This window comes from Ovis aries, chromosome 18, assembly GCF_016772045.2.
Source record: "Ovis aries strain OAR_USU_Benz2616 breed Rambouillet chromosome 18, ARS-UI_Ramb_v3.0, whole genome shotgun sequence".
Taxonomy (NCBI): Eukaryota; Metazoa; Chordata; class Mammalia; order Artiodactyla; family Bovidae; genus Ovis; species Ovis aries.
Window position 1 is genome coordinate 6,807,528 of NC_056071.1, and position 24,836 is coordinate 6,832,363.

Sequence of the window (24,836 nt, forward strand, 5' to 3'; positions counted from 1 at the left end):
GAGAATGACAAAAATTCCACTGACTTCTTATGAGAATCTACGGAGATATGAAGATAGTCAAATACTTTCAAGAAGCTCAAAAAATTAAAAACTGTCAATCCAGAATTCAACTGCCATTGTGTAGATAATTCAGTTTGGAGTCTTATGTTGCAATCTTCTTCATCTACATGACTGGTTCACCTTTTTGCCTGAAGGCCTCAAGGATTTTTCCAGTAGACTTCAAAGTCTGAAAAAGCTTTTGAAAAAATGTCACACCCATTACTAATAGAAAAATTCTTGAGAAAACAGGAATTAATAGTGTGGTAGGCAGCACCTAGGATGGTCCCCGGTGGTCCCCACTCCTCGGCATGCAGGAGGATGCCAGCCTCCCCTTGAGTGTCACAGCAACAGTGATGCGATGCCACTTCCATGATTAGACGAGAAAGGAGCAAGGGGTCCTCTCTCATGTAGCCTCGTGTGCTCTTCTGCTTGCTCACTCTGATCGAAGTCAGCTGCCATGTTGTGACCTACATAATAGCGGCTAAGTGGCGATGAACTAAGGGAGTTCTCTGGCCAACAGCCAGCTAGGAACCGACGCCCTCAGTCTAACAACCTGCAAGGAATTGGTAGAATCCTGCCAACAACCATATGAGTGAACACAGATAGAGGATCTTTCCTCAGTTGAGCTTTCGGGTAAGTCAGCAGCCCTGGGCAACAATCTTGATTAGAGCCTTGAGAGAGACACTGAAGCAAAGGGATCCAGCTAAGCCAAGCCCAGATTATGGACCTTCAAAAAATTACAAGAGAATAAGTGTTTATTCTTTTAACTACCCCTACATTTTAAGCAACTACATTAACAGATGCTTAATGTGTTGAGCAGCAATAGATTATTAACACAGATGGATACTTACTTAACACATAAGAACTGCGTTAACTGTAAGGCCAGCATTTTTCTTAGTGGAGAAAACCTGGAGGTATTCCCACTAAGGTCTGAAAGAAGACAAGGATACCTACTACCTCAAATACAATTTTACACTGCTCTGGGGAAGGAATGGTCAATGCAATCAGAATAGAGAAAATAAAGATTTGGAAAAGGAGAAGTAACACTGTATTTTCAGACATGAGAGTAGAGTATACCTGGAAAATTCTGTAGAATCAATGATAAAAGTAACTCAAACAATAGCAGATTTCAGGAAGGAGCAAGACATACAGTTAATATGCAAAAAGCCATAGTGCTCCTATAACAAAAATTACCCAGTTAGAAGATATAACAGATAAGAAAGATCATTTACACAGTGAAAAAATTAACATTTAGGAAAAAACTATTAGAAATGTTCAAAACCTATATGGAGAAAAATATAAAGTTATCTATTAAGGATAGAAAAGTAGGGCTAAAAAATGTTAATACATCCCTGTTCTCAGAAATATATACTAAAGTAGTTAGGGGTGAAAAACCACGCTTCAGAATAAATGCACATATAATATATTTAAAGAGAATGAAAACAAAAACTTGATAAACCAAATAGGGCAGAACATCACTGAGGATATGTTGCAATGCAAACTACTATAGCCACTATGGATAACAGTGTGGAGATTCTTTAAAAAACTGGAAATAGAACTGCCTTATGACTCAGCAATCCCACTGCTGGGCACACACACCGAGGAAATCAGAATTGAGAGAGACATGTATACCCCAATGTTCATCACAGCACTGTTTATAATAGCCAGGACATGGAAGCAACCTAGACGTCCATCAGCAGATGAATGGATAAGAAAGCTGTGGTACATATACACAATGGAGTATTACTCAGCCATTAAAAAGAACACATTTGAATCAGTTCTAATGAGGTGGATGAAACTGGAGCCTATCATACAGAGTGAAGTAAGCCAGAAAGAAAAACACCAATACAGTATACTAACATATATATATATGGAATTTAGAAAGACGGTAACGATAACCCTGTATGCGAGACAGCAAAAGAGACACAGATGTATAGAACAGTCTTTTGGACTCTTGAGGGAGAGGGAGAGGGTGGGATGATTTGGGAGAATGGCATGGAAACATGTATAATATCATATATGAAACGAACTGCCAGTCCAGGTTTGATGCAGGATACAGGATGCTTGGGGCTGGTGCACTGGGATGACTCAGAGGGATGGTACAGGGAGGGAGGTGGGAGGGGGTTCAGGATTGGGAACACGTGTACACCTGTGGTGGATTCATGTTGATGTATGGCAAAACCAATACAATATTGTAAAGTAATTCGCTTCCAATTAAAATAAATAAATTTAAATTAAAAAAATAAATAAATAAAGTGAACCTAATCCAGAAGAAACAATCAAACAAGACATCTAAAAAAAAATCTTGAGGGGAAACTGGGATAATTTAAATATGAACTATATATTAAATGATATTATTGAATTAATACTACTTTTCTTAGACCTAAAAATAATAAAATTATGTGCAAGAATGTCTTTATTCTTAGATACATAGGGGCTTCCCAGGTGGCACTAGTGGTAAAGAATCCACCTTCCAATGCAGGAGACACAGGAGACGTGGGTTTGATCCCTAGTTGGGGAAGACTCCTTGGAGTTGGAAATAGCAACCTACTCCAGCATTCTCTGCCTGGAAAATTCCGTGGACAGAGGAGCCTAGTGGGCTACAATCCATGGGGCCACAGAGAGCCGAACACAACTGAGTGCACACGCGTGCACACACACACACACTATAATGTGTGCAATTTTGTGTGTAAGAGAGACAGGGCGAAAGGAAAGAAAGGAGGGAAAGAGGGGGAGTAAAAAGAGAGTAGAAGGGGGAAAGAGAGGAAGGAGATGAAGCAAAATGTTAACTGGTAACATTTAGGTGAAGCCTGTACAGTTGGTCCTTGAACAAGAGGGTTTAAAGTGCACAGGTCCAATTACATTCTGATTTTTTTCCAACAAATTTCTACTAAGTACTATACCATCCAAGGTTGTATGAGTCCACAGATGTGGAACTGTGGATGTGGATGTTAGGGAAATTTAAAAGTCTTGTTTAGGCTTCTGAAACAAAGCAGAGCAGGCCTCTGACCTTGCTTGTAACCTGCCTGGACACCGCCCTGACTGTGAGTGACTGTCTTCTGTGAATGCAAGACTGGCAGCATCATAGATAAGACAGGGGATGAATCTTGAGATTGTTGATCCTCTGGAGGGGAGCTGGGGAGCAAGCCCCAGGTTTAAAAACATTCCAAGTTTTATGCATTAACATGAAATCAGAGCTGCTATTTGCTCACAGATTGATGATCGTCTCCTGGAATTCTAAGTGGGACCCAAACTGCGATCTCTAAAGTCTAACCCACTGAGCAGACACGCTGCCTGGGACATTTTCCCAGTTGAGACTCCTGATGTGCTGTGTCACGGGACTTGCCACTGGCTGTTTGAGTCTGGATGTTGGTGAGAATTCAGTTTGGTGATGTATCCTCTGCTGTTTCTATTTCTCTTTTCTTTTAATCTTAGTATAATGAAAGTGAGCTAGATAATTCTCTAATAAATATTGGTTATTATTTATTTGTACAGAATGAGTATATGTATCTATGTGAGAGTTGGACTATAAAGAAATCTGAGGGCCAAAGAATTGATGCTTTTGAACCGTAGGGTTGGAGAAGACTCTTGAGAGTCTCTTGGATGGCATGGAGATCCAACCAGTCCATTCTAAAGGAGATCATCGCTGAGCATTCATTGGAAGGACTGATGTTGAAGCTGAAACTCCAATACTTTGACCACCTGATGCAAAGCACTGACTCATTTGAAAAGACTCTGATGCTGGGAAAGATTGAGGGTGGGAGAAAGGGATGACAGAGGATGAGATGGTTGGGTGGCATCACCAACTCAATCGACATGAGTCTGAGTAGGCTCCGGGAGTTGGTGATGGACAGGAAGGCCTGGAGTGCGGCAGTCCATGGGGTCACAAAGAGTACGACACGACTGAGCTGAGCTGATAGAACAAGCGGCTTATTTTGTTAACAAATCCTTTGAACCTGAGACAAAAGTGAAAGCTTTTGGCAAAACAATGGAGGACTATAAAGTTATACCTGGATTTTCAACTATGAGAGGGTGGCACCTCTAACCTCCACGTTAGGTCAACTGTATGGATGTTCATTGTACTGTGCTTCCAACTTTTTTGTTGGTCAGAAATTTTTCAAAAATAAAAGGTTGGGTAAAATGACAGAGACTTCTGGCTTATAGATGAAGGTGTAAAATTAGCTCTCTCTAATTTACTTCCTGAAAATCATGCCAAATAATAAAAAGAACAAGAAAAGGTGATGCAAATTCCTCCCTTGACAAAATTAGGAGGCAGGTAGAAAGAAAGGGAAATACAAGATATGGAAATTTCTTATCTTCCTTAGTGAAGAGATAAAGTCGATATACTAAAAACAAAGGCATAAATGCATTTTTAAAAGATACAGTATTTAGTATTATGGAGGTAATCATCAAAAGAACTAAAACAAATGCAGGATGTAGGGAAGGAGGCTTTTACTCTGCATTTTAAATCTTTACACCATCAGGCTGTTTATATCAGCAGCATATGTAGTAGCAGTAACAATACCAACAATCACATGCTAAGTCACTTCAGCCGTGTCCCACTCTGTGACCCCCCCCCCCCATGGACTGTAGCCCTCCAGGCTCCTCTATCCATGGGACTTTCCAGACAGGCAGGAATACTGAAGTGGATGGCCATTTCCTTCTCCAGGGGATCTTCCTGACCCAGATATCAAACCCACGCCTCTTATGTCTCCTGCATTGGCAGGTGGGTTCTTTACCATTAGTGCCAACTGGGAAGCCCAATACTCCCAATTCCATGGACTATCCAGAAGGATTCTGTGACCAAGATGCTGCAAGAAAAAAAACGTATCTTTCATCATCTTTACTACCCTGAAGTAAGATATTTAAAACATAAACGTAAATGTTAAGATACTTTAAAATACTATTGGGTTTAGCAGAACCACAGGTCTACCTACATGAGCACCATGATCATAACACCAAAAAATAATAAATTAATACATTAAAATATTCCCTATTATTTAAAATAACTTAAAATTATGTTCATTCTTGTTTTTTTTTAAAAAAAATTTGAATAAACAGACTCACAGTTCCACAAGGTTTGGAAGCTTCTGAGCAAGGTTTTCTGGCTGAAAATTAAAAACTCAGAATTAAATTTTATTTTTGAAAACTGTATAAACATTTCTAAATAGCTTAAATACAAAGTACTACCTTCTAAAGGGCTGTAAATTTTGACGAAATGTGAAAATAATACATCAGCAGGTCTGGGTTTATGCTTACATAGATCAAACTACAATTTAAATGTATATATCTGAACACTTAAAATCCATATCCCTTGGAGAAACCAGATCTCATAATCCATGGTCACAGAAGAAATAAAAATGTTTTCACAGACACAGACAGAGGGAATAGCACCATATGATGCTAGGGCCAGCGATGGGAGGGATGCAGCTACAAAGCCAAGGAACACCATGGGCAAAGCACCCTGACCTGCCCCTGGGAGTTCAGAGAAAGGAACAGATGCTTCCTCAAAGCCACAAAAAGGAACTAACCCAACCAACACCGTGGTTTTGAACTTCTGCCCTCCACAACTGTGAGACAGTAAATTTCTGCTATTTTAAGCCACCTAGCCTATGTGATTCGTTACAGTAGCCCTAAATATAATAATACCAACCCCTTGTCAGACCAAAATCCCAAACTACTTCCGACATCGCAGAAGGCCAGACACCAAGATATAACTAAACTCAGAATAAACAGTAAGCTGGAGTTCAGGTGGCCTAAGGGAGGTCACATTTGGACCAGGTTCTAAGTCCTGAGTAGGAGCGTGATGTGACAGGGACAGGAAGCAGGCCACAGGGAGGAGGGGAAGGGAGTTGGGGCTAAGCCCTGGGTAGAAGGAAAAGCCTCCTGTAAGTAACTGAAAGTCAGCCTGCATCTGTCTGTCTGTCTGTCTGTCTCTCTTTCTCACACACACACACACACACACACACACACACACACACACACACACAGAGACAGGAGTTGTTGAGACTGAAAGAGCACACTGAGTCAGGAGTAACATTTTTTTTTTTTATTCTACACTAAAACATACTGTAGAATTGAGCTAGATATCAATAACAAAGAATCAGGAATGGTTTTTTAAAAGAAATTATGATTAACTTGAGGCTTGAAAGACATAACTATCAGGTTGCCATGGAGTTGGGAGGAGTGTTCTGGTTAGCTTTCTAGGCACATGAATCAACATGTGAAAAGACAAAAGAGAGACAGGTGTGTTTAAGAAATCACAAACACAATTTGTTCTACTGTAACTGCCCGGCAGCACTCATGACAAAATCTTACATTTCAAAAGCACTTATAAAAATAATTGTCTCAATAGAAAAATAAAAGTTCAGGGGAATGTAAATGTTTAGATCTGTAACAAGTAAGTTTTCTTACAGGAGCTTGGAAACAGTGATTATCATCAGGAAACGGATAGTGCTGTTATTCTCCATCTACTTTTGTATCATCTGAATCGTTAATAATGAGCATATATGTCTTTTAAAATTAAAAAAATTAAAATGTAAAATGTACTATATAAATTGTTACACAATTGAGGAATCAATCACATTATATGTAACTTAGGTCCTAAACACTCAGTAAGAGAAATGCCATTAGTTTGGTATTTCTGGTATATCTGGGCCACAGAGAATAAAGGTATATAATTTTGAAGAGAGTACCAAGGAACAGTTCACTAGGGTTTTATATTTTATACAGAGGAAGAACTGTTTTTTTAAAATCTTGAACACAATGGTTTATTTTAATCAAGGAGATAAAGTTATTATTTTCATATTGGCATACTGATGTATTTACTTAGCAACAGTATCCCAAGCTACTTACATATATAATAGCCCTCATACTTTTAAAATAACCAAATAGCACTGAATCTGAATACTGTTTTGAAATCAGTGAAACATTTATTAAATTTCCACTTTTGATAAAACCACTTTTAGTTTTCAAATGCCGAACTGTGATTCCTTTTCCTCTATGTTTTGACATCAATATCTGCAATGAAGTCCTTCACACCAAGTCTTTCCTTGAGCGCTGAGGAAAGTGCTTTTCTTGGATCTAAGTTTCCAAAATGTTTCTTTTAGTACTGGTATCTCCCCCAGTAAGAGGAATATACACTTCCACCTGTGGGGATACTTACAAGACATCCCAGGCAAACTAAAGCACTGAGAGGGTGGGAGAGAGAGGTAAGAAGCTTTCTGGCTGTTCCTCTTAAAAAGGAAAGGCTTGTCAGGAAAAGAAGTGCTATTAGACCTCAACTAGATTGATCTGCTGTAATATCAACACCATATCTGGCTAATTACAGGACCCATGGTCATTCTTTACAGATGCCTTCTTGGCTCCTACCAGACAGTATCGCAATTTTTCCACGACCAGCTAGTCACCTCTGTGAGATACTTACCTACACACACAAGTAAGCACTGCATAATGTTTCTGCTGCCATGACTGCATCACTATATTTTTACCAGGAAGTACATTGTGTTTTAATTTAAAAATAAGCACACCAACCTTGAGAAAAGTGGCAGCTCATTAGGAAGCTGGGTTCAAAAAAAAAAAAGCAAAAAGCCTGGTAAAGAATCAGCCTGCTGCATAGGCTGTGGCTGACATCTACTGGTGTTCTAAAATATCATTCTCTGCTTCCTAGTGGTACATTTTAGCAATGAAACTAATAATATGAGATACACTATATATTTTAATTTTCCTATTTCCATAGTTTATGAAAAGTAGGTAAGAGACTGGATCACTATATATTAACATCAACATTGTTGTTACTCTGTGAGTAACTAAGGAGCTTCCCAGGTGACCTGGATGGTAAAGAATCCGCCTGCAATGCTGGAGACCCAGGTTTGATTCCTAGGTCAGAAAAATCACCTGGAGAAGGGAACGGAAACCCACTCCAGTGGGAAATCTTGCCTGGGAAATCCCATGGACAGAGGAGCCTGGCGGGCCCCAGTCCATGGGTCATGAAGAGTTGGACACAGCTAAGCGACTAACACACAGAGCAACTAAGGTCTAATGCTGGATTACAGACGCCACACAAATAGGACTCAGGCTACTAAGTTTTAAATGTTTTCAAATTTTAAAATCCTGATAGATTAAGAGTAATAATCTTAAAGTGCCTTGTAAAACTATTATTACTATTATTTCCTTCTTTTTCACAAATTTGACATACAAAAGTTTTAATAAACAATCTGTATCCAAATTCCTTGAGTATGAATACTTCCTTCTAAACTAATTGAAAATTGTTTTATAAATCAATCCGAAATTCTCATCATTAAATCTCATATTATCACTTAATAATTTTTTCTTTACAAATAATGTAAAAGTAAACTTCAGTAAACACAGTATGAAATTCACTTCAAATCTTGAATCAATGATGCTTTACCATGTACTTTTATGGAAAACTTACAACCTCCTTAAACGGAAATATTTTAAAATTGTGTATCTTGGAACAAATACTTTAAATATGTTGCAAACACACGTTCAATTGCATTCTCTTATAGTAACTGTGTACCACTTACTTTCCTTTCTCCTTCTGGGCAACAGGCAGGATTGCACTTAAGTTCAACATGGTTAAGTAACTTGCTTTGGTCAATGGAATTATGTCCAAGTAGAGACCTTACAGAGTTTGCACATGAGAGGTCCACAGTGACCTTTACCAGCTTTCATCCCTGAGTAAAGATACTATGAACCAAAGTCCCCAAGAGATCTGTGAGAGTAGTGCAGTATGAAAAAAAAAAAATCACTGAATCACTAGGATTCAGGGTTCAGCAAAATATGCTCCATCCTACCTCTAACAACACATTTCAAAGAAGTCCTGAATTAAATGCATAGTTTTTATAGCAGTTATAAAAAGTAGAATAAAGTCAGACCTCTACTTCAAACCATATACCAAAGTTAACTAAAAATGGAGCTGCTGCTGCTGCTGCTGCTGCTAAGTCGCTTCAGTCGTGTCCGACTCTGTGCGACCCCACAGACAGCAGCCCGCCAGGCTCCCTGGGATTCTCCAGGCAGGAACACTGAAGTGGGTTGCCATTTCCTTCTCCAATGCATGAAAGAGAAAAGTGAAAGTGAAGATGCTCAGTCGTGCCTGACTCTTAGTGACCCCATGGACTGCAGCCTACCAGGCTCTTCCGTCCATGAGATTTTCCAGGCAAGAGTACTGGAGTGGGGTGCCACTGCCTTCTCCCCAAAATGGATCTATCAATGATTTATATCTAAATGCTAAAACAATAAAATTCATGGAAGAACCATGAGTAAATCTTCATTATTATGGGCCAAAAGCAGGAGCACCAATAGAAAAAACAGATCAGCCAGACTTCATCAAAATTAAAAATTTTCTGCATAAGAGAACATTACAAGAAACTGAAAGGCAATATATAAAATGGGAGAAAATATCTGCAAATCATATACCTGGTAAGTGTCTAGAACATTAACAACTCAACCACAAAAGAAACAAAACAAAACAAAACAAAACAATCCCTTGAGAAATGGGCAAAGGATTTCAGAAGACATTCTTTAAAGAAGACATGCAACCTACCAATAAACACATGAAGACACCCAACTTCATTAGCATTAAAGTGAAGTTGCTCAGTCGTGTCCAACTTTGGGACCCCATAGACTGCAGCCTACCAGGCTCCTTCATCCATGGGATTCTCCAGGCAAGAGTACTGGAGTGGACTGCCATTTCCTTTTCTAGGGGATCTTCCCAGCCCAGGGATCGGACCCGGGTCTCCCACATTGCAGGCAGACGCTTTACCATCTGAGCCACCAGCATCTCATCAGGGAAATGCAAATCAAAACCACAATGAGGCACTACTTCAAAATCACCAGGATGGCCATAATTTGTTAAAAATGTAAACTTAACAACTATTGATGAGGAACTGAGAAACAGGAACCCTTGTACACTGCTGGCAGTAATGTAAAACGGTTCAGCCACTATAGAAAAGTTTGGCTGTTCCTCAAAAAGTTAAACATAGGATTGCCATAAGATTTCATATTTCTACTCCTATATATACCCAAAATAATTAAAAGCAGGTACTTAAACATTTACATGTATACCCATGTTCATAGAAGCAGTGTTCATAATAGCTATAAGGTGGGAACAGCCCAAATGTCCATCAATGGATGAACAGATAAACAAACTGCGGTATACACACACTGTGGCTGCTACTGCTAAGTCGTTTCAGTCGTGTTTGACTCTGTGCGACCCCATAGATGGCAGCCCACCAGGCTTCCCCGTCCCTGGGATTCTCCAGGCAAGAACACTGGAGTGGGTTGCCATTTCCTTCTCCAATGCATGAAAGTGAAAAGTGAAAGTGAAGTTGCTCAGTCGTGTCCGACTCTTAGCAACCCCATGGACTGCAGCCCACCAGGCTCCTCTGTCCATGGGATTTTCCAGGCAAGAGTACTGGAGTGGGGTGCCATTGCCTTCTCCACACACTGTGGAATCTTTATTAAATCATAAGGAATGAAGGAATGATACACGCTACCACCTGGATGAAACTTGAGAACATTTTGCTAAGTGAAAAGAAGTCAGACACAAAGGTGATATGCTGAATGATCCCAATATATGAAATATCCAAAACAGGTAAATCCAGAGAGAGAGAACACAGACTGGCAGCTCCAGGCCTGGGGTGTAGGGGGAGTAGCAAGAGACTGCTTAATAGGTAAGGGCTTTTGAGTGATGGTATGTTTGGAACTAAACAAAGGTGGTGTTGTGCAACACTGTGTATATTCTGAATGCTACTGATTTTTCACCTTAAAATGGTTAATTTTTCATGAAGTGAATTTCACCTCAATAAATTATTTTTAATTTTAATAGAGTTACTTCATTCAAAAACCACCACAACATACACAACAAGCTTTCTAGTTGGATCAATGATTTGGTATCACTTTTTCTGGGCAAGCATACAGCACGAGTTCAATACCATGGGGTTATGTGAGAACAACCAAAGAAAACCTCTTAACTCCCAGGAATATTAGTTCATTCCTCCTCCAGTATTTCTCCCCCTTTTATGTATGTTATAGAGCAAGATCTCTCAACAGTAAAGTCAGAAGCCCTGGCAGGCTAATGGGAACAGAGACAGACGAGCAGCCCCACCTTTCCTTGTCCACAATAGCAGAAATGCCCATCACAGCCCTACTCACCATCTGCCCCACAATGTCCCTTAACATTTACCCTCTTATCTCTTGGCTCACTTCCATTAACTACTCAGTTTCTTCTCTTAAAATTTCTCTTGAAATAAATGTTAAGCAGACCAGAAAAGCATGAGCCTTGTCTTAAACACTTGTCTTATTTCCTTGATGTTTTCTGGAGACAGAAAACCACAGCAGATTCTCAATAACTGAATCTACTATCATCAAAATTTCTGACAGTTAAGTTCATTTCTTCGTGCAATAACTAACACAACGAAATGTTATTAACTATGGTTTTCATGTGAATAATCCTAGAAAGCCTGAGACACATATTGGGGGGAGAGGAGAGGAGGTGCTAAAGAGAGGGAGAAGGGGCAATAAGAAATGCTTTTAAGAGCATTACTAGCTCACTAACCCCTCCCAACCACTCTAACAAGAGCTGTGCAATCAGTTAGGTCAAGGACCACTAGAAGCTACCACTAACATCCTGTTTCCCAGCAAAAATGTAATGAGACTATAATGTGCAAATAATGGGCACTCTATTCATAAGCAACATAAAAAGATAATCCCAAACATACATCAGTGTTTTATGAGAAAATGCAAATTTTGATTACCCAGATACAAAAACATAACATCTTTAGAGTTTTTTTTTATTTCAATGGTTCTTAAAAAAAAAAAAAGAAGAAAGAAAACCATGGCAAATATTCAAATTTCTTGGACTGCATCCATCAGAACAATCAAAAATATTTTATGTCCCAAGTTCATTAAAATAAAAATTTCATTGGAAATTCATTGAATACAAGCATTACAAATTTTAAAATAAAGCCATTTCAAAAGTAAAGGAAATGGAAAGGAGGGGCAGAAACTGAGGGAAGGTAAAATTTTCAAAATGTGGACAAATTCTTTTGTTTCTAAAGTTGTCTTTGAAGTGCCTAAAAAAGAACTCTGGGATCATTTTCCTTTATAATTCTGTAGCATTAACACATAGTGGTAGTTTGATTTTCATGATAATAATGAGTTGCTACTATTGATTCTAATTTTTTTTTTTTCAGTCACACACACCACTGGTCCAACAGAACTCTGCAACATGGAAATATTTTCTATCTACCCACCCAATATGGTGGCCACTAGCCACATATGACCATTAAGTATTTAAAAGATTATTTATTATGACTAAGGAATTGAATTTTCAGTATTTTGTTATAATTTAAACAGTACCACATATAACTAGTAGTTATCATACTAGAAAGTAACTTTCTAGTATTACTTTCTAATACTAGTTAGTATTACACTCACTACCATTTTTTCACTTAAACTCAGCTCTTTTGGACATAGAAGATAAAAGAACTACTTAACTGTATGAATGATAAAATTTTTTAATTATTTTCTTAAAATGATGAAGTACTTGCTTGACATTTATAGAGGTTAAAATTATTCTCTTAAAAATATAAATAAATAAATATTAAGTATCTGCAAAACTGCAAGTGTTTGATTGCCAAAAATGTAAAAAAAATTCCCAAACTGTTATTTTTCACTTAGCAACAAATCTTTACAGAAAAATATGCTCAAAATTAAAAAGTCTGTACATCTAGTACATTTACAAACCGAAATATGTACAATCGGTCTGTGTGAGTTCTGTATCCTTGGATTCAACTAACCATGCATCAAAAATAATCACGGAAAAAATATTCCAGAAAGTTTCAAAAAGCAAAACTTGAATTGCTACACCAACAACTATTACATAACATTCACACTGTCTTCACAACTACTTATATAGGATTTACACTGTATTAGGCATTATAAATAATCTAGAGATGATGTAAAGTACACAGGAAGATGTGTATCGGTTATATGCAAATACCAAGCCATCTGATACAAGGGACTTGAACAGCCTCTGATTTTGGTACTGGAATGAGTTCCCAGTTCCCCACAGATACCAAGGGATGGCTGTATCTGAATATTTTCCAAAAGAAAACAAACATTAAAAATTACTAAAATTCTGTAAAATATTAATATTAAAAATATTTGTTTAAAAATGAAAGCTGTAGAGATATCCTAAACAAGGGTTGAAGATTGGATCATCATTTGCCCCTACCTACTTTCTATTTTTTAATAAAACCTATTTACTGTGCATTCAATGATTTTATAAACAGAATTTTCAAAGTAACAAAAATAGACACAAAAAAGAATACTAAACACTTTTTCCGTAAGGCCAAATTAGCCATTTAAACATACATCTAGTCTTTACAATCCTATATGCTTATGACACAATTGCTTGTTTTAGGAAGGAACAATGTTCCAAGCTCAAAGCATATTTCAAACATCTTACATACATTTCATCTATATTCATCTATCAATCGAGAGAGAGAGAAACAGAGACTGATTTGATGGGACTAACATATAGAAACTGGTATCTCACTCTTGGTGCATAGGTGCCTAATTTTTAGTATAGTGAATGCCTGAAAATGAATTTAAACGTATGGAAACATACACAAATGTGTACAAGCCTTCTGCTTGTACACGGAATCCCGCAAGTACATAAGGATAGAGTCTAGAGTGAAAGGTCTGTATCCCTGTCACATCTTTCTAAACTCTCTCCTAATTCCCCAGGCCAAAACTACTACAAGTCAGGAAGAGTGCGTTAAGTCATGTTCCCCATATTTCTTTAAGAATGTACAGAATGATGCATGTTGTAAAAGTATTTCTATCAAGAACAATTAGACTCACAGTAAAACTCAAGAGGTAAACTTCAAAGAGGTAACTAGGAAAATTCACTTAACGTGGAACACGTCATTGTTCCACAGTGGATAAATGTAGCTAAACTTTTACATGGTGCTAGGCTAGAAGCAGGCCACCAACAAACACCTGCAGAATTAGAAAAGCAGCACTGACTGCACTACAAATCGCAAGACCCGCGTCTTGCTCTAACTGGCCGCAAAAATGACTTGAGATCCATCTAGCAACCTCTTCTAAGCTTACTTACCTCAAAAACTGACTAAACTATCTACAAAGCTCCATCTAGATTTAAAATTCTGTGATTCAACAGAATAAATTATAGGTAAACATTAATTTTCCAAGCTGTTTCAAATAGTTTGTTTACTATCTGACAAGGATCTACTAACAACCAACCAGTAACACTGAGAGGAAAAAATACTTAAATCTGAAGATTCCAAAGGAAAAATAGCTTTGATTTAAGGAGATGGGAATACCAGACCACCTGACCCACATTCTGGGAAATCTGTATACTAGTCACAAAGCAACAGTTAGAACTGGACATGGAACAACAGACTGGTTCCAAATAGGAAAAGGAGTACGTCAAGGCTGTATATTGTCACCCTGCTTATTTAACTTATATGCAGAGTACATCATGAGAAATGCTGGGCTGGATGAAGCACAAGCTGGAATCAAGATTGCCAGGAGAAATATCAATAACCTCAGATATGCAGATGACACCACCCTTATGGCAGAAAGTGAAGAGAAGCTAAAAAGCCTCTTGATGAAAGTGAAAGAGGAGAGTGAAAAAGTTGGCTTAAAGCTCAACATTCAGAAAACGAAGATCATGGCATCTGGTCCCATCACTTCATGGGAAATAGATGGGGAAAAAATGGAAATAGTGACAGACTTTATTTTGGGGGGCTCCAAAATCACTGCAGATGGTGACTGCAGCCATGAAATTAAAAAACGTTTGCTCCTTGGAAGAAAAGCTATAACCAAAGTAGACAGCATATTAAAAAGCAGAGACACTGCTTTACCAACAAATGTCCAACTAGTCAAAGCTATGGTTTTTCCAGTAGTCATGTATGGATGTGAGAGTTGGATTATAAAGAAAGCTGAGTGCAGAAAAATTGATGCTTTTGAACTGTGGCATTGGAGAAGACTCTTAAGAGTCCCTTGGACTGCAAGGAGATCCAACCTGTCCATCCTAAAGGAAATCAGTCCTGAACATTCATTGGAAAGACTGACGCTGAAGCTGAAACTCCAATACTTTGGCCACCTGATGCAAAGAACCAACTCATCTGAAAAGCCCCTGATGCTGGGAAAGATTGAAGGTGGGAGGGGAAGGGGGTGACAGAGGATGAGATGGTTGGATGGCATCACCACCTCGATGGACATGAATTTGAGCAAGCTCCGTGAGTTGGTGATGAACAGGGAAGCCTGGCATGCTGCAGTCCATGGGGTCGCAAAGAGTTGGACACGACTGAATGACTCAACTGATAACAAAACTCAAACTTTTCAGGTGCAGGTGTGTTAACCGAGATAGTTACTGGTACATTTGTAATAAATGTTTTGCAGGACTATAGCATATATTATAAATAGCATTAAAACACAGACAGAGCTGTTTCCATGCATTCAGGTTTAGAAATAACTACGATGTTTCTGTTGGAGAAGGCAATGGCACCCCACTCCAGTACTCTTGCCTGGAAAATCCCATGGACAGAGACCCTGGTAGGCTGCAGTCCATGGGGTCGCTAAGAGTCGGACACGACTGAGTGACTTCACTTTGACTTTTCACTTTCATGCACTGGAGAAGGAAATGGCAACCCACTCCAGTGTTCTTGCCTAGAGAATCCCAGGGATGGGGGAGCCCGGTGGGCTGCCATCTATGGGGTCGCACAGAGTCGGACACGACTGAAGCAACTTAGCAAGATGTTTCTGTACAGTGCTAACTCGAGAACAGAGTGTTCCTGGCGATTATGGAGGCTGTGGAAGATGCAAGGGTCTGAAAAATTAGAGGGAAACAGAAGTCCTTTGCTGGAATTCAAAATGACACCATCAAACAAAAACAAAACCATTCCCTCTTCCTACTTCTTCCGGCACATTTGATTGCACAGTGCTCATTTTTACCATCTCTTTAATTTGCTGATTTTCCCTTCAAGGTGTTCTGATGATCATTTGATCTAGATACTACTCTTACCAAATTCAAAACAGGCAGAGCATATAGCTGGATGACTTCTCAGTCATCAACACTTTTCACCCTCAACCCAGCCACCAGCTTCAAGGAGCATAAACGCAAGCATCACCATCACTGTAAATCAAAATGTTTAGACTCACTGATTAATAATCTGAGAGCTGGGAAAGATCTTAGTAGCACTAAATTCCAACAACCTCATTTTCATGTTTAATTGTAAAAATCATAAATATCTACTGAAATGAATATAAACCAACTCAGTAGTTGGTAGGACCTTTCCCTTTTACTATAAACACTTAAGTGTAAGACTCTGTTTATTAGAGCTCCTATCCCAACTCTTGTGGCCTCCCTCTTCCACAGCTATCATCTCTATTAAGTTTGATGTATTCTTTTTTATGCCTCAGTTTACTTGTCTATAAAGCAGGAATAATAGTGACTACCTCATACAATTATCTTGCAGATCAATTAGATTAACACATATAAATTACTTAAAACCATGCTTGGCACTTAATAACACCTTAAACGATGGTAGCTGCTATCAGATTTTAACCCAGCCCATATGGACAAGCACAGGCTTTCACAATTTTTCATCATATACAATGTTGTGAGGAGTATCCCTGTTCATTTGGCTGTTTTTTTCTGTTGGGTAAAGAAAATTAGAGATACGAAGGGAACATTTCATGCAAAGCTGGGCTCAATAAAGGACAGAAATGGTATGGACCTAACAGAAGTAGAAGATATTAAGAAGACGTGGCAAGAATACACGGAAGAACTGTACAAAAAAGATCTTCACGACCCAGATAAACACGATGGTGTGATCACTCATCTAGAGCCAGACATCCTGGAATGTGAAGTCAAGTGGACCTTAGGAAGCATCACTACGAACAAAGCTAGTGGAGGTGATGGAATTCCAGTTGAGCTACTTCAAATCCTGAAAGATGATGCTGTGAAAGTGCTGCACTCAATATGCCAGCAAATTTGGAAAACTCAGCAGTGGCCACAGAACTGGAAAAGGTCAGTTTTCATTCCAATTCCAAAGAAAGGCAATGCCAAAGAATGCTCAGACTACCGCACAATTGTACTCATCTCACATGCTAGTAAAGTAATGCTTAAAATTCTCCAAGCCAGGCTTCAGCAATACGTGAACTGTGAACTTCCAGATGTTCAAGCTGGTTTTAGAAAAGGCAGAGGAACCAGAGATCAAATTGCCAATATCTGTAGGATCATCGAAAAAGCAAGAGAGTTCCAAAAAAACATCTATTTTTGCTTTACTGACTATGGCAAAGCCCTTGACTGTGTGGATCGCAACCAACTGTGGAAAATTCTGAAAGAGATGGGAATACCAGACCATCTGACCTGCCTCTTGAGAAACCTATATGCAGGTCAGGAAGCAACAGTCAGAACTGGACATGGAACAACAGACTGGTTCCAGTATGTCAAGAAAAGAAGTATGTCAAGGCTGTATATTGTCACCCTGCTTATTATATGCAGAGTACATCATGAGAAATGCTGGGCTGGTAGAAGCACAAGCTGGAATCAAGGTTGCTGGGAGAAATATCAATAACCTCAGATATGCAGATGACGCCACCTTTATAGCAAAAAGTGAAAAACTAAATAGCCTCTTGATGAAAGTGAAAGAGGAGAGTGAAAAAATTGGCTTTAAAGGTCAACATTCAGAAAGCTAAGATCATGGCATCCAGTCCCATCACTCTATGGCAAATAGATGGGGAAACAGTGGAAACAGTGACAGACTTTATTTTGGGGGGCTCCAGAATCACTGCAGATGGTGACTGTAGCCATGAAATTAGAAGACGCTTACTCCTTGTAAGGAAAGTTATGACCAACCTAGACAGCATATTAAAAAGCAGAGACATCACCAACAAAGGTCTGTCTAGTCAAAGCTATGGTTTTTCCAGTAGTCACGTATGGATGTGAGAGTTGGACTATAAAAAGAGCTGAGCACTGAGAATTGATGCTTTTGAACTGTGGTGTTGGAGAAGACTCTTGAGAGTCCCCTGGACTGCAAAGAGATCCAACCTGTCCATCCTAAAGGAGTTCAGTTCTGGGTGTTCATTGGAAGGACTGATGCTTACGCTGAAACTCCAATACTCTGGCCACGTCATGCAAAAAGCTGACTCATTTGAAAAGACCCTGATGCTGGGAAAGATTGAGGGCAGGAAGAGAAGGGGATGACAGAGGATGAGATGGTTGGATGGCATCACCAACTCAATGGACATGAGTTTGGGTGAACTCCGTGAGTTGGTGACGGACAGGGAGGCCTGGTGTGCTGCAGTCCATGGGGTCGCAAAGAGTCGGACACGACTCAGCAACTGAACTAAACTGAAATTCTTACAAGCCAAAATGCTCGTTCAAACATATGCACGTGTAAAATTCTGCTAGATATGGTCCAACCACAAACCACTCAACCACAAACGCTGAGTCAATTTCCACTCCCTCCAGTAGTATGTGAGAGCATCTGCTCCCCATTGTCTTCAACATACACAGCATTGATAATCTTCCATATCAGCTATTAATCGCTTTCATTTTACTAGGTAAGGATGATCCATGTTTCACCACTTCTTCTGCTGAAAGTTAAATATCGTTTTGTGTTTTGACTCTCCGTACTTTTTGATGATTTGCCTGATCATACTTGATGGAGGAAGGTCAGGAATGTTTTCTCCTGGGCCAGCAGCAAAGAAATACATCTGCATCTTACTCTGCCACCCCAGTTCAGGATTATGATGGATCTTCCCTTTAAGCTCAGAAGGGTATCATTTTTAAGTTTTTTCTGTTGCATAGATTAAGTGCTTAATCAGGATCCATCTACTCTTATTGCTCTTCAGTTCAGTTCAGTTCAGTTGCTCATTCGTATCCGACTCTGCAACCCCATCAACCACAGCACGCCAAACCACCCTATTTCATCTAAAATTTACATGCCTGTTTTCTATCCATTTATATTTATAAATAAAATTGGCACAGGAGAGCTCCATCAGTTATTTGGGGAGGTCACTCTTCCCCATCCCCAGGACGGCCTTCTACCTACTGCATTCATTAAGAGAAACTGGCAGATCACTGAATAATTTTGTTTCCAGGTTGAGTTCTTTTCCTCCATGCAAGTCACCTGCCGCCTTTTATTTTAAAAGAAGGAACTGAAGTCCAAAGAGATTAAGCACATAAGTTCTGGGTCTATTACTTCCTAGTACTAAGTTCTGTTACCAAACAATGAAAATACTCTCTTCCTGGGGCTGCAGGCCTCAAATGCTTCCACTATTGATTCCTGCTTCCATGCTATATTCCTTCTCTCACTCTTACACAGATCCCAGCTACTTGGTGGGGAGGAAGGGCAGGGACTGGGATGCAAGGGGACAAGGTAGGCTCTACCCCAGCCCCCTTCAGCCTGCACACTCATAACCTGTCATCATCTGAAACTTCTCAATGACTAACATCTCTCTCCACGACCAGAATATCCCATCCATCCAGCTGGCTTACTCAATCATGCCCAGTATAAGTTGGGATCCTTTGGACCCACTTTATTTTCCCTATTCACTCACTCCTTTCTTTCTTTGCTTCCAATTCAGCTTAGACTCCATGTCCCACCATTTTAATCACTCTTGCCCAAATCCTAAACCTCCTTAGACCCTTTGTACATGGAAAAACTTAAGCCTGCATAAATGCGACATCCCAGATTCTTTATACCTCAGACAGCTAAGAACTTCAGGAAAAACTCCCTAAATAAGCATGGTTCCACCATAAGCCTAGCCATCAACTGCTTGCTGAATAATCCCAACAGTTCTACCACCCTTCTCAAAACAAACTGCCGTGACTCTTCATAATAATAATTTGAAACCTGCACTCTCCACAGATCTTCACTCCCCAAGTGGTGGTCATCAGACAAAAACTGTCTCCCCCACAGTCTTTATCTTCCTGCGCACCTTTCCTTCCTTCCTCTTGTTAAAGGAGGAAGGGATACTATGTCAAAGTCATTCCCTCCCCCCAACTGTACTCTGGGGCCCATCCTTTCCTACCTTCTTAGGAATCTTGAACTTTTAATTATTTCCTGTATCTTCATCTCCTCTCTAATGAAGATTTCCCATCAGTATTTACACAGGCTCAACTCATTCCTCTTAGAAAAGAGAAGAGGGGTAAGTAAAGAGAAAAGAAAATAAAAAAGCAGAAAGAAAAAGTGTCCTTCTGTGTCAAGACCCTCCAGCTATGTCTGTTTTTTCAAATCAAAACCAAATTTTTAGACCCACTAACCTTGTTATCTAGTTTTTCATCTCCTTCTCACCAATTCAAACTTGCATTCCACTCTCCAGAGCTTCTAACACAGTTCCTGTCACAGTCACCATCACTTTTTGTCACTAAAGTTTTGGACAAATATTGATCCTAATCTTCTGCCATTTAATCTCAGTTAATATTTTTTTTCTTCAGCTTGGGATGTCAAGAAACAAAAATTCCATAATAGTAAGAATCTGTTCCATGAGGTGTTGACTGTCAGCGCCTTGAAGAGTACTGGATACACAGTAAGTACTCAATAGATACATGGTGAATGAATAAGTTTTCCTCCCAAGTTTCTGTCAAAGTCATTCTTCAGGATCAATGCAAATAGCACCTTCCTTAAAAAATCTTTTACAATCCTGATAAATAGAATTAGATGATGTGTCCTACATACGTTAGGCAATAGGCCAGTCACTGGGGATACAGAATTTAAGACAGAGTCCCTGGATAAAAGATTCTCAATCTGGAATTCATATACTTGTACTATAGTCCTTAACTATATACTTTATATTCATTTAACAACTAAGTGGATGCCTATCCTACAACAAACACAGAACCTATATCTCCTATTCTCTTAATGTCAAACTACCACAAAGATCAGTGACTTAATAATTCTTGAATTGCACTTAAAATAATGATAGAAAAATTCTTCAAAACATTTTCTAAGATAAATGTTGGGAACCAAAATCACAATGCTTCCCAACTACTTCTTACTTGCCTATTAATTATATAACAGTATTCCTATATAAATTAACTCACATTTAAAAAAGCTTTATGGTTTTTCAGATACACAAATGGTAATATTGTACAATGAAATACTGCTAAAAAGTACTTTAAAATGTAAAATATGCCTATCCTTTGATCCAGCAATCTTGCTTTTGAGACTTGATTCCAAATACAAGGATGTATATATACTTTTGGACCTAGAAGTTAGCAGAGTAAGAATGAAGTGAAGAGAAAAATCTGCAGAGAAATATGTATAGTATGACTTCCTTTTGTTTTTTAAAAAGGCAAAAAATACAGAGTACATAATTACATAAACAGAAGCAAAGTAGCAGAAAGACACAGTCCAACTATTAATACTGGTTATTCCAAAGCACAGAACTGGATGAACAGAAAGAGAAACAACTACTTTTCATGTCTTCCTCTATATTGGTTGCTATAGGGCACATATCATTCTCATAGGTAATATATGAAGTTATTATTTTATCTATAAAAAAAGCTTATTCTTTCTCACTGTCCTTCCATTTTAATATGGGCATTCCCCAAGTTCTGAGCATTTGCCATACAATCATCCTACAAATATAAACCACGGTGCGATACAGAGCAACTTAAATGGAAAAAAGAAGGACAGAAGTCAGGCCTCAGTGACTCCTCTTCTCACTAAGAGGCTTCATATAAGGAGGGGAAATGGGGAATGCTGAGGACAGGACATTTAAACACAATAAAACAATGTTAATAAAAAATAACAAAACAATGTGGAAATGGAAATGACTGGCAGGTTCCCAAGCTTCCTTAAAAAATAAAAGCCAATTAATTCTTAATGTGTTTGAGATACTGTATGATTCCAATAATGTTTTTTCTTTTGGACACCACTGCAGTTGGAAGTCAAATTTCACATACTAAATGTTATTTCTATAGGAAATATACCTTATCAATAACATCAGAAAATATTCCAAAAGCCTGAACTCACTAGTTTTGAGCACACAAGGGCAAGTACTGTTCCATCTGCTTTCAAAACCTATGCAGGAAGCCATTCTCAGACTATACTGGATAAATAAGCTATCTTATGCTCAGCATAGTCAGGGAATGGTATGATTGCCACCATTCTCACATACTGATATCTGTATGGCACTTCACAGTTGAAAAAGCTCTTTGATACACATGAATCAAATGTTCCAGCTAAGAGAAACCATTAAAATAAAATACTTACACCTATCATTATAAACATATGCAACAATTTAATCTTCAACAAACAAGGTGGCAAATAATGAACTTGAAATGTATGTTTGGAAGTCATTATATCAGTTAAAATTACATAGTAGGTATTTAAATTTTTCATAAACAGAAAAATTCAGGCAAGAAATGGCCACAAAACCAGAAGTTTATTGTTAGTTTTATAAGCAAAGGTCAATTGCTTCTACCACAGTAGACTATGACTGATTGTTTGAGACGTAATCTGCTCACAACCTTTTCTTTGTACAGTAACAGCAAACATAAGAAAATCTGGGCTATAATTCTTAACAAATTATTTCTTATACCACTTCTTCTCCAAAGGGGGTAAAAAACACTACATAAATACGGTTTCATTTTATGGAATGATGATCTTGCAAAAAGGATTAATATGATTTTATATAGATTATTAAGGTTTGAAAAGTGAAAATTTTAATTTGAAAAAATCTAACTAGGCATGCAAAATAACATATACGTCAATGTGTGCATGTGCTAAGTTGCTACAGTTATGTCTGACTCTTTGTAATCTGATGGACTGGGGGTTTCTCTGCCCATGGGATTCTCGAGGCAAGAATACTTGAGTGGGTTGCCATGCCCTCCTCCAGGGGATCTTCCTGACCCAGGGATCGAACCTGCATCACGTATGTCTCCTGCATTGGCAAGTGGTTTCTTTACCACTAGCGCCACTTGGGAAGCCCCATACACCAATATGCCAAAGACTAAAAATGAAAGATGTATTTACATTTACTTTCAGACACAGCAAAAATAAGCAAAATTTATAATGCTTTCTACACACTGTAGGTATTTTACACAGATTAAATAAAACTTTTCCAGAAAAACACTCCATATACATGAAGGTAAGGTATATTTTCAGATATTCAGATACTTTCAGAGAAGGGAATGAAGAATGGGCCCATTCACAAAGAAACAACAAGACTTCATAAATCATCTAATATAAATAAGAACTAGAATTCAACGTGAAAAACTTAAATGAGGTTCAATGATAATCAGAAAGTCCACATAAAGCAAATTCATTTAAAACAGAGACCAAATATCATGGTAAACAGTGGGAATAAAGAGTTTGACAGAGACATTCTCTTGAAAAATATTTTAGTTTTTTTAACATCATAAAACTTTAATATCATAAAATGTTGGCTTTTGTGGAAAAAATTTCCCCAATAAATTGGATGATAGCTCAAAGTCATTTGATCTTCACAGTGCAATCATAGAGATTTTTTGGTTTTGGAGTTTTTAAAAATACTCAAAACACATCAAGCCTCCTAATGCTAATTTTAGTATTTTAATCTTTGAATTATTATCTTTTTAAATACCTCTAAATCAAAGTCATCCTTGTTGGCCTTTCCCTTCCTTACTTTTTAACTGGTCTATCAGATACTGTAACATCCATAAATCATTTAGGAATCTTAACACGCAAAGAAAGCACAGGCCCAGAAAGACGCACAGACTAAGTGAAGAGGGGTTTCTGAACGGGGACTAATCTTTCTTTAATTTTATTGTGGTATAGCTCATTCACAGTGTCGCATCAGTTCCAGGTGTGCAGCAAAGCGATCTGGCTATACATATACATGTATTCATTCTTCTGCAGACTCTTTTCCCAGATAGGCTATCACAGAATATTGAGTAGAGAGCTGTGCTATACAGTAAGTCCTAGTTGGTTATCTATCTTATATGTAGTACTGTGTGGGACTAAGTGGTATATTAGTGAATATTTTGCTTTCCTATACAACTCCTACAACTTTGTAACTGCAGGAATTAGATAGTGAATTTCCACCCAAGGAGAACCCACTGTATATGTACTTTTATTACATGCTTATACAATAAGAGGGGATATACATCTTGGTTCTGGATATCTTAAGATACATAAACATATCTTGATCAGGACTACATTATAAATAACTTTTTTAAAATGTAATGTAATACTGTACCAAGGTTGTAAGGGAGTTCCTTTTCATGTAGAGTCTCTCCAAGTACTGTAGTCCCTCATCTTTCAGTAACTCCAATGGGAAATGCTGCAGATTCCTGTAATTTAAGAACAAATTCTTGTGCTTTTCCAGCCTTGCCACAGAGATCGTCTTACAAAGTTCGGATGCCATGGCTGAACATAATCCATCAGGCACGCTGCAGTACTACATCTTGTCAAAACTGGTCCATTTCTAAAGAGAACAAAAAACCTGAAAATTATGATACTGGTAACAAAAGCTGCCAAATAAACCAGTTAGCATATATAGCTATTTGCAGACATTAAAAAGAGAGTTACACATCAATTCCTACATTTCTATTTCATAGCAACTAAATTTTCATACATATTTAAAAGATTAAAATGAATAACTATTTAATAAAAAGGTACTCTCACTATTTAAACAATATTTACTACTTAGTAGAATAGTCCTATTTGAAAAAATAGTTCTTGAAATTGAGACAGGAATCCCTATCTAAGAGAACAGAGACCAGTTTCATAACACATAACTGAAGA

General features: G+C 38.2%; 1 protein-coding gene across 8 annotated transcripts in view; it reads right to left on the minus strand.

The window, feature by feature from the left end:
* The window catches only part of LRRC28 (leucine rich repeat containing 28), a 208,857-nt gene that overhangs the window by 180,461 nt on the left and 3,560 nt on the right, over window positions 1-24,836 (minus strand). For all 8 annotated transcript variants that reach the window (XR_009597175.1, XR_009597174.1, XR_009597173.1 and 5 more), the window contains exons 2-3: window positions 24,289-24,516; window positions 5,107-5,147 (exon numbers count right to left, since the gene is read on the minus strand). Coding sequence is in view for 4 of the 8 variants with exons in the window: in XM_012098366.5 (XP_011953756.1) it covers window positions 5,107-5,147; window positions 24,289-24,456 (209 nt within the window). In the remaining 4 variants the exon portion in view is untranslated. The remainder of the gene's footprint in view (window positions 1-5,106; window positions 5,148-24,288; window positions 24,517-24,836) is intronic.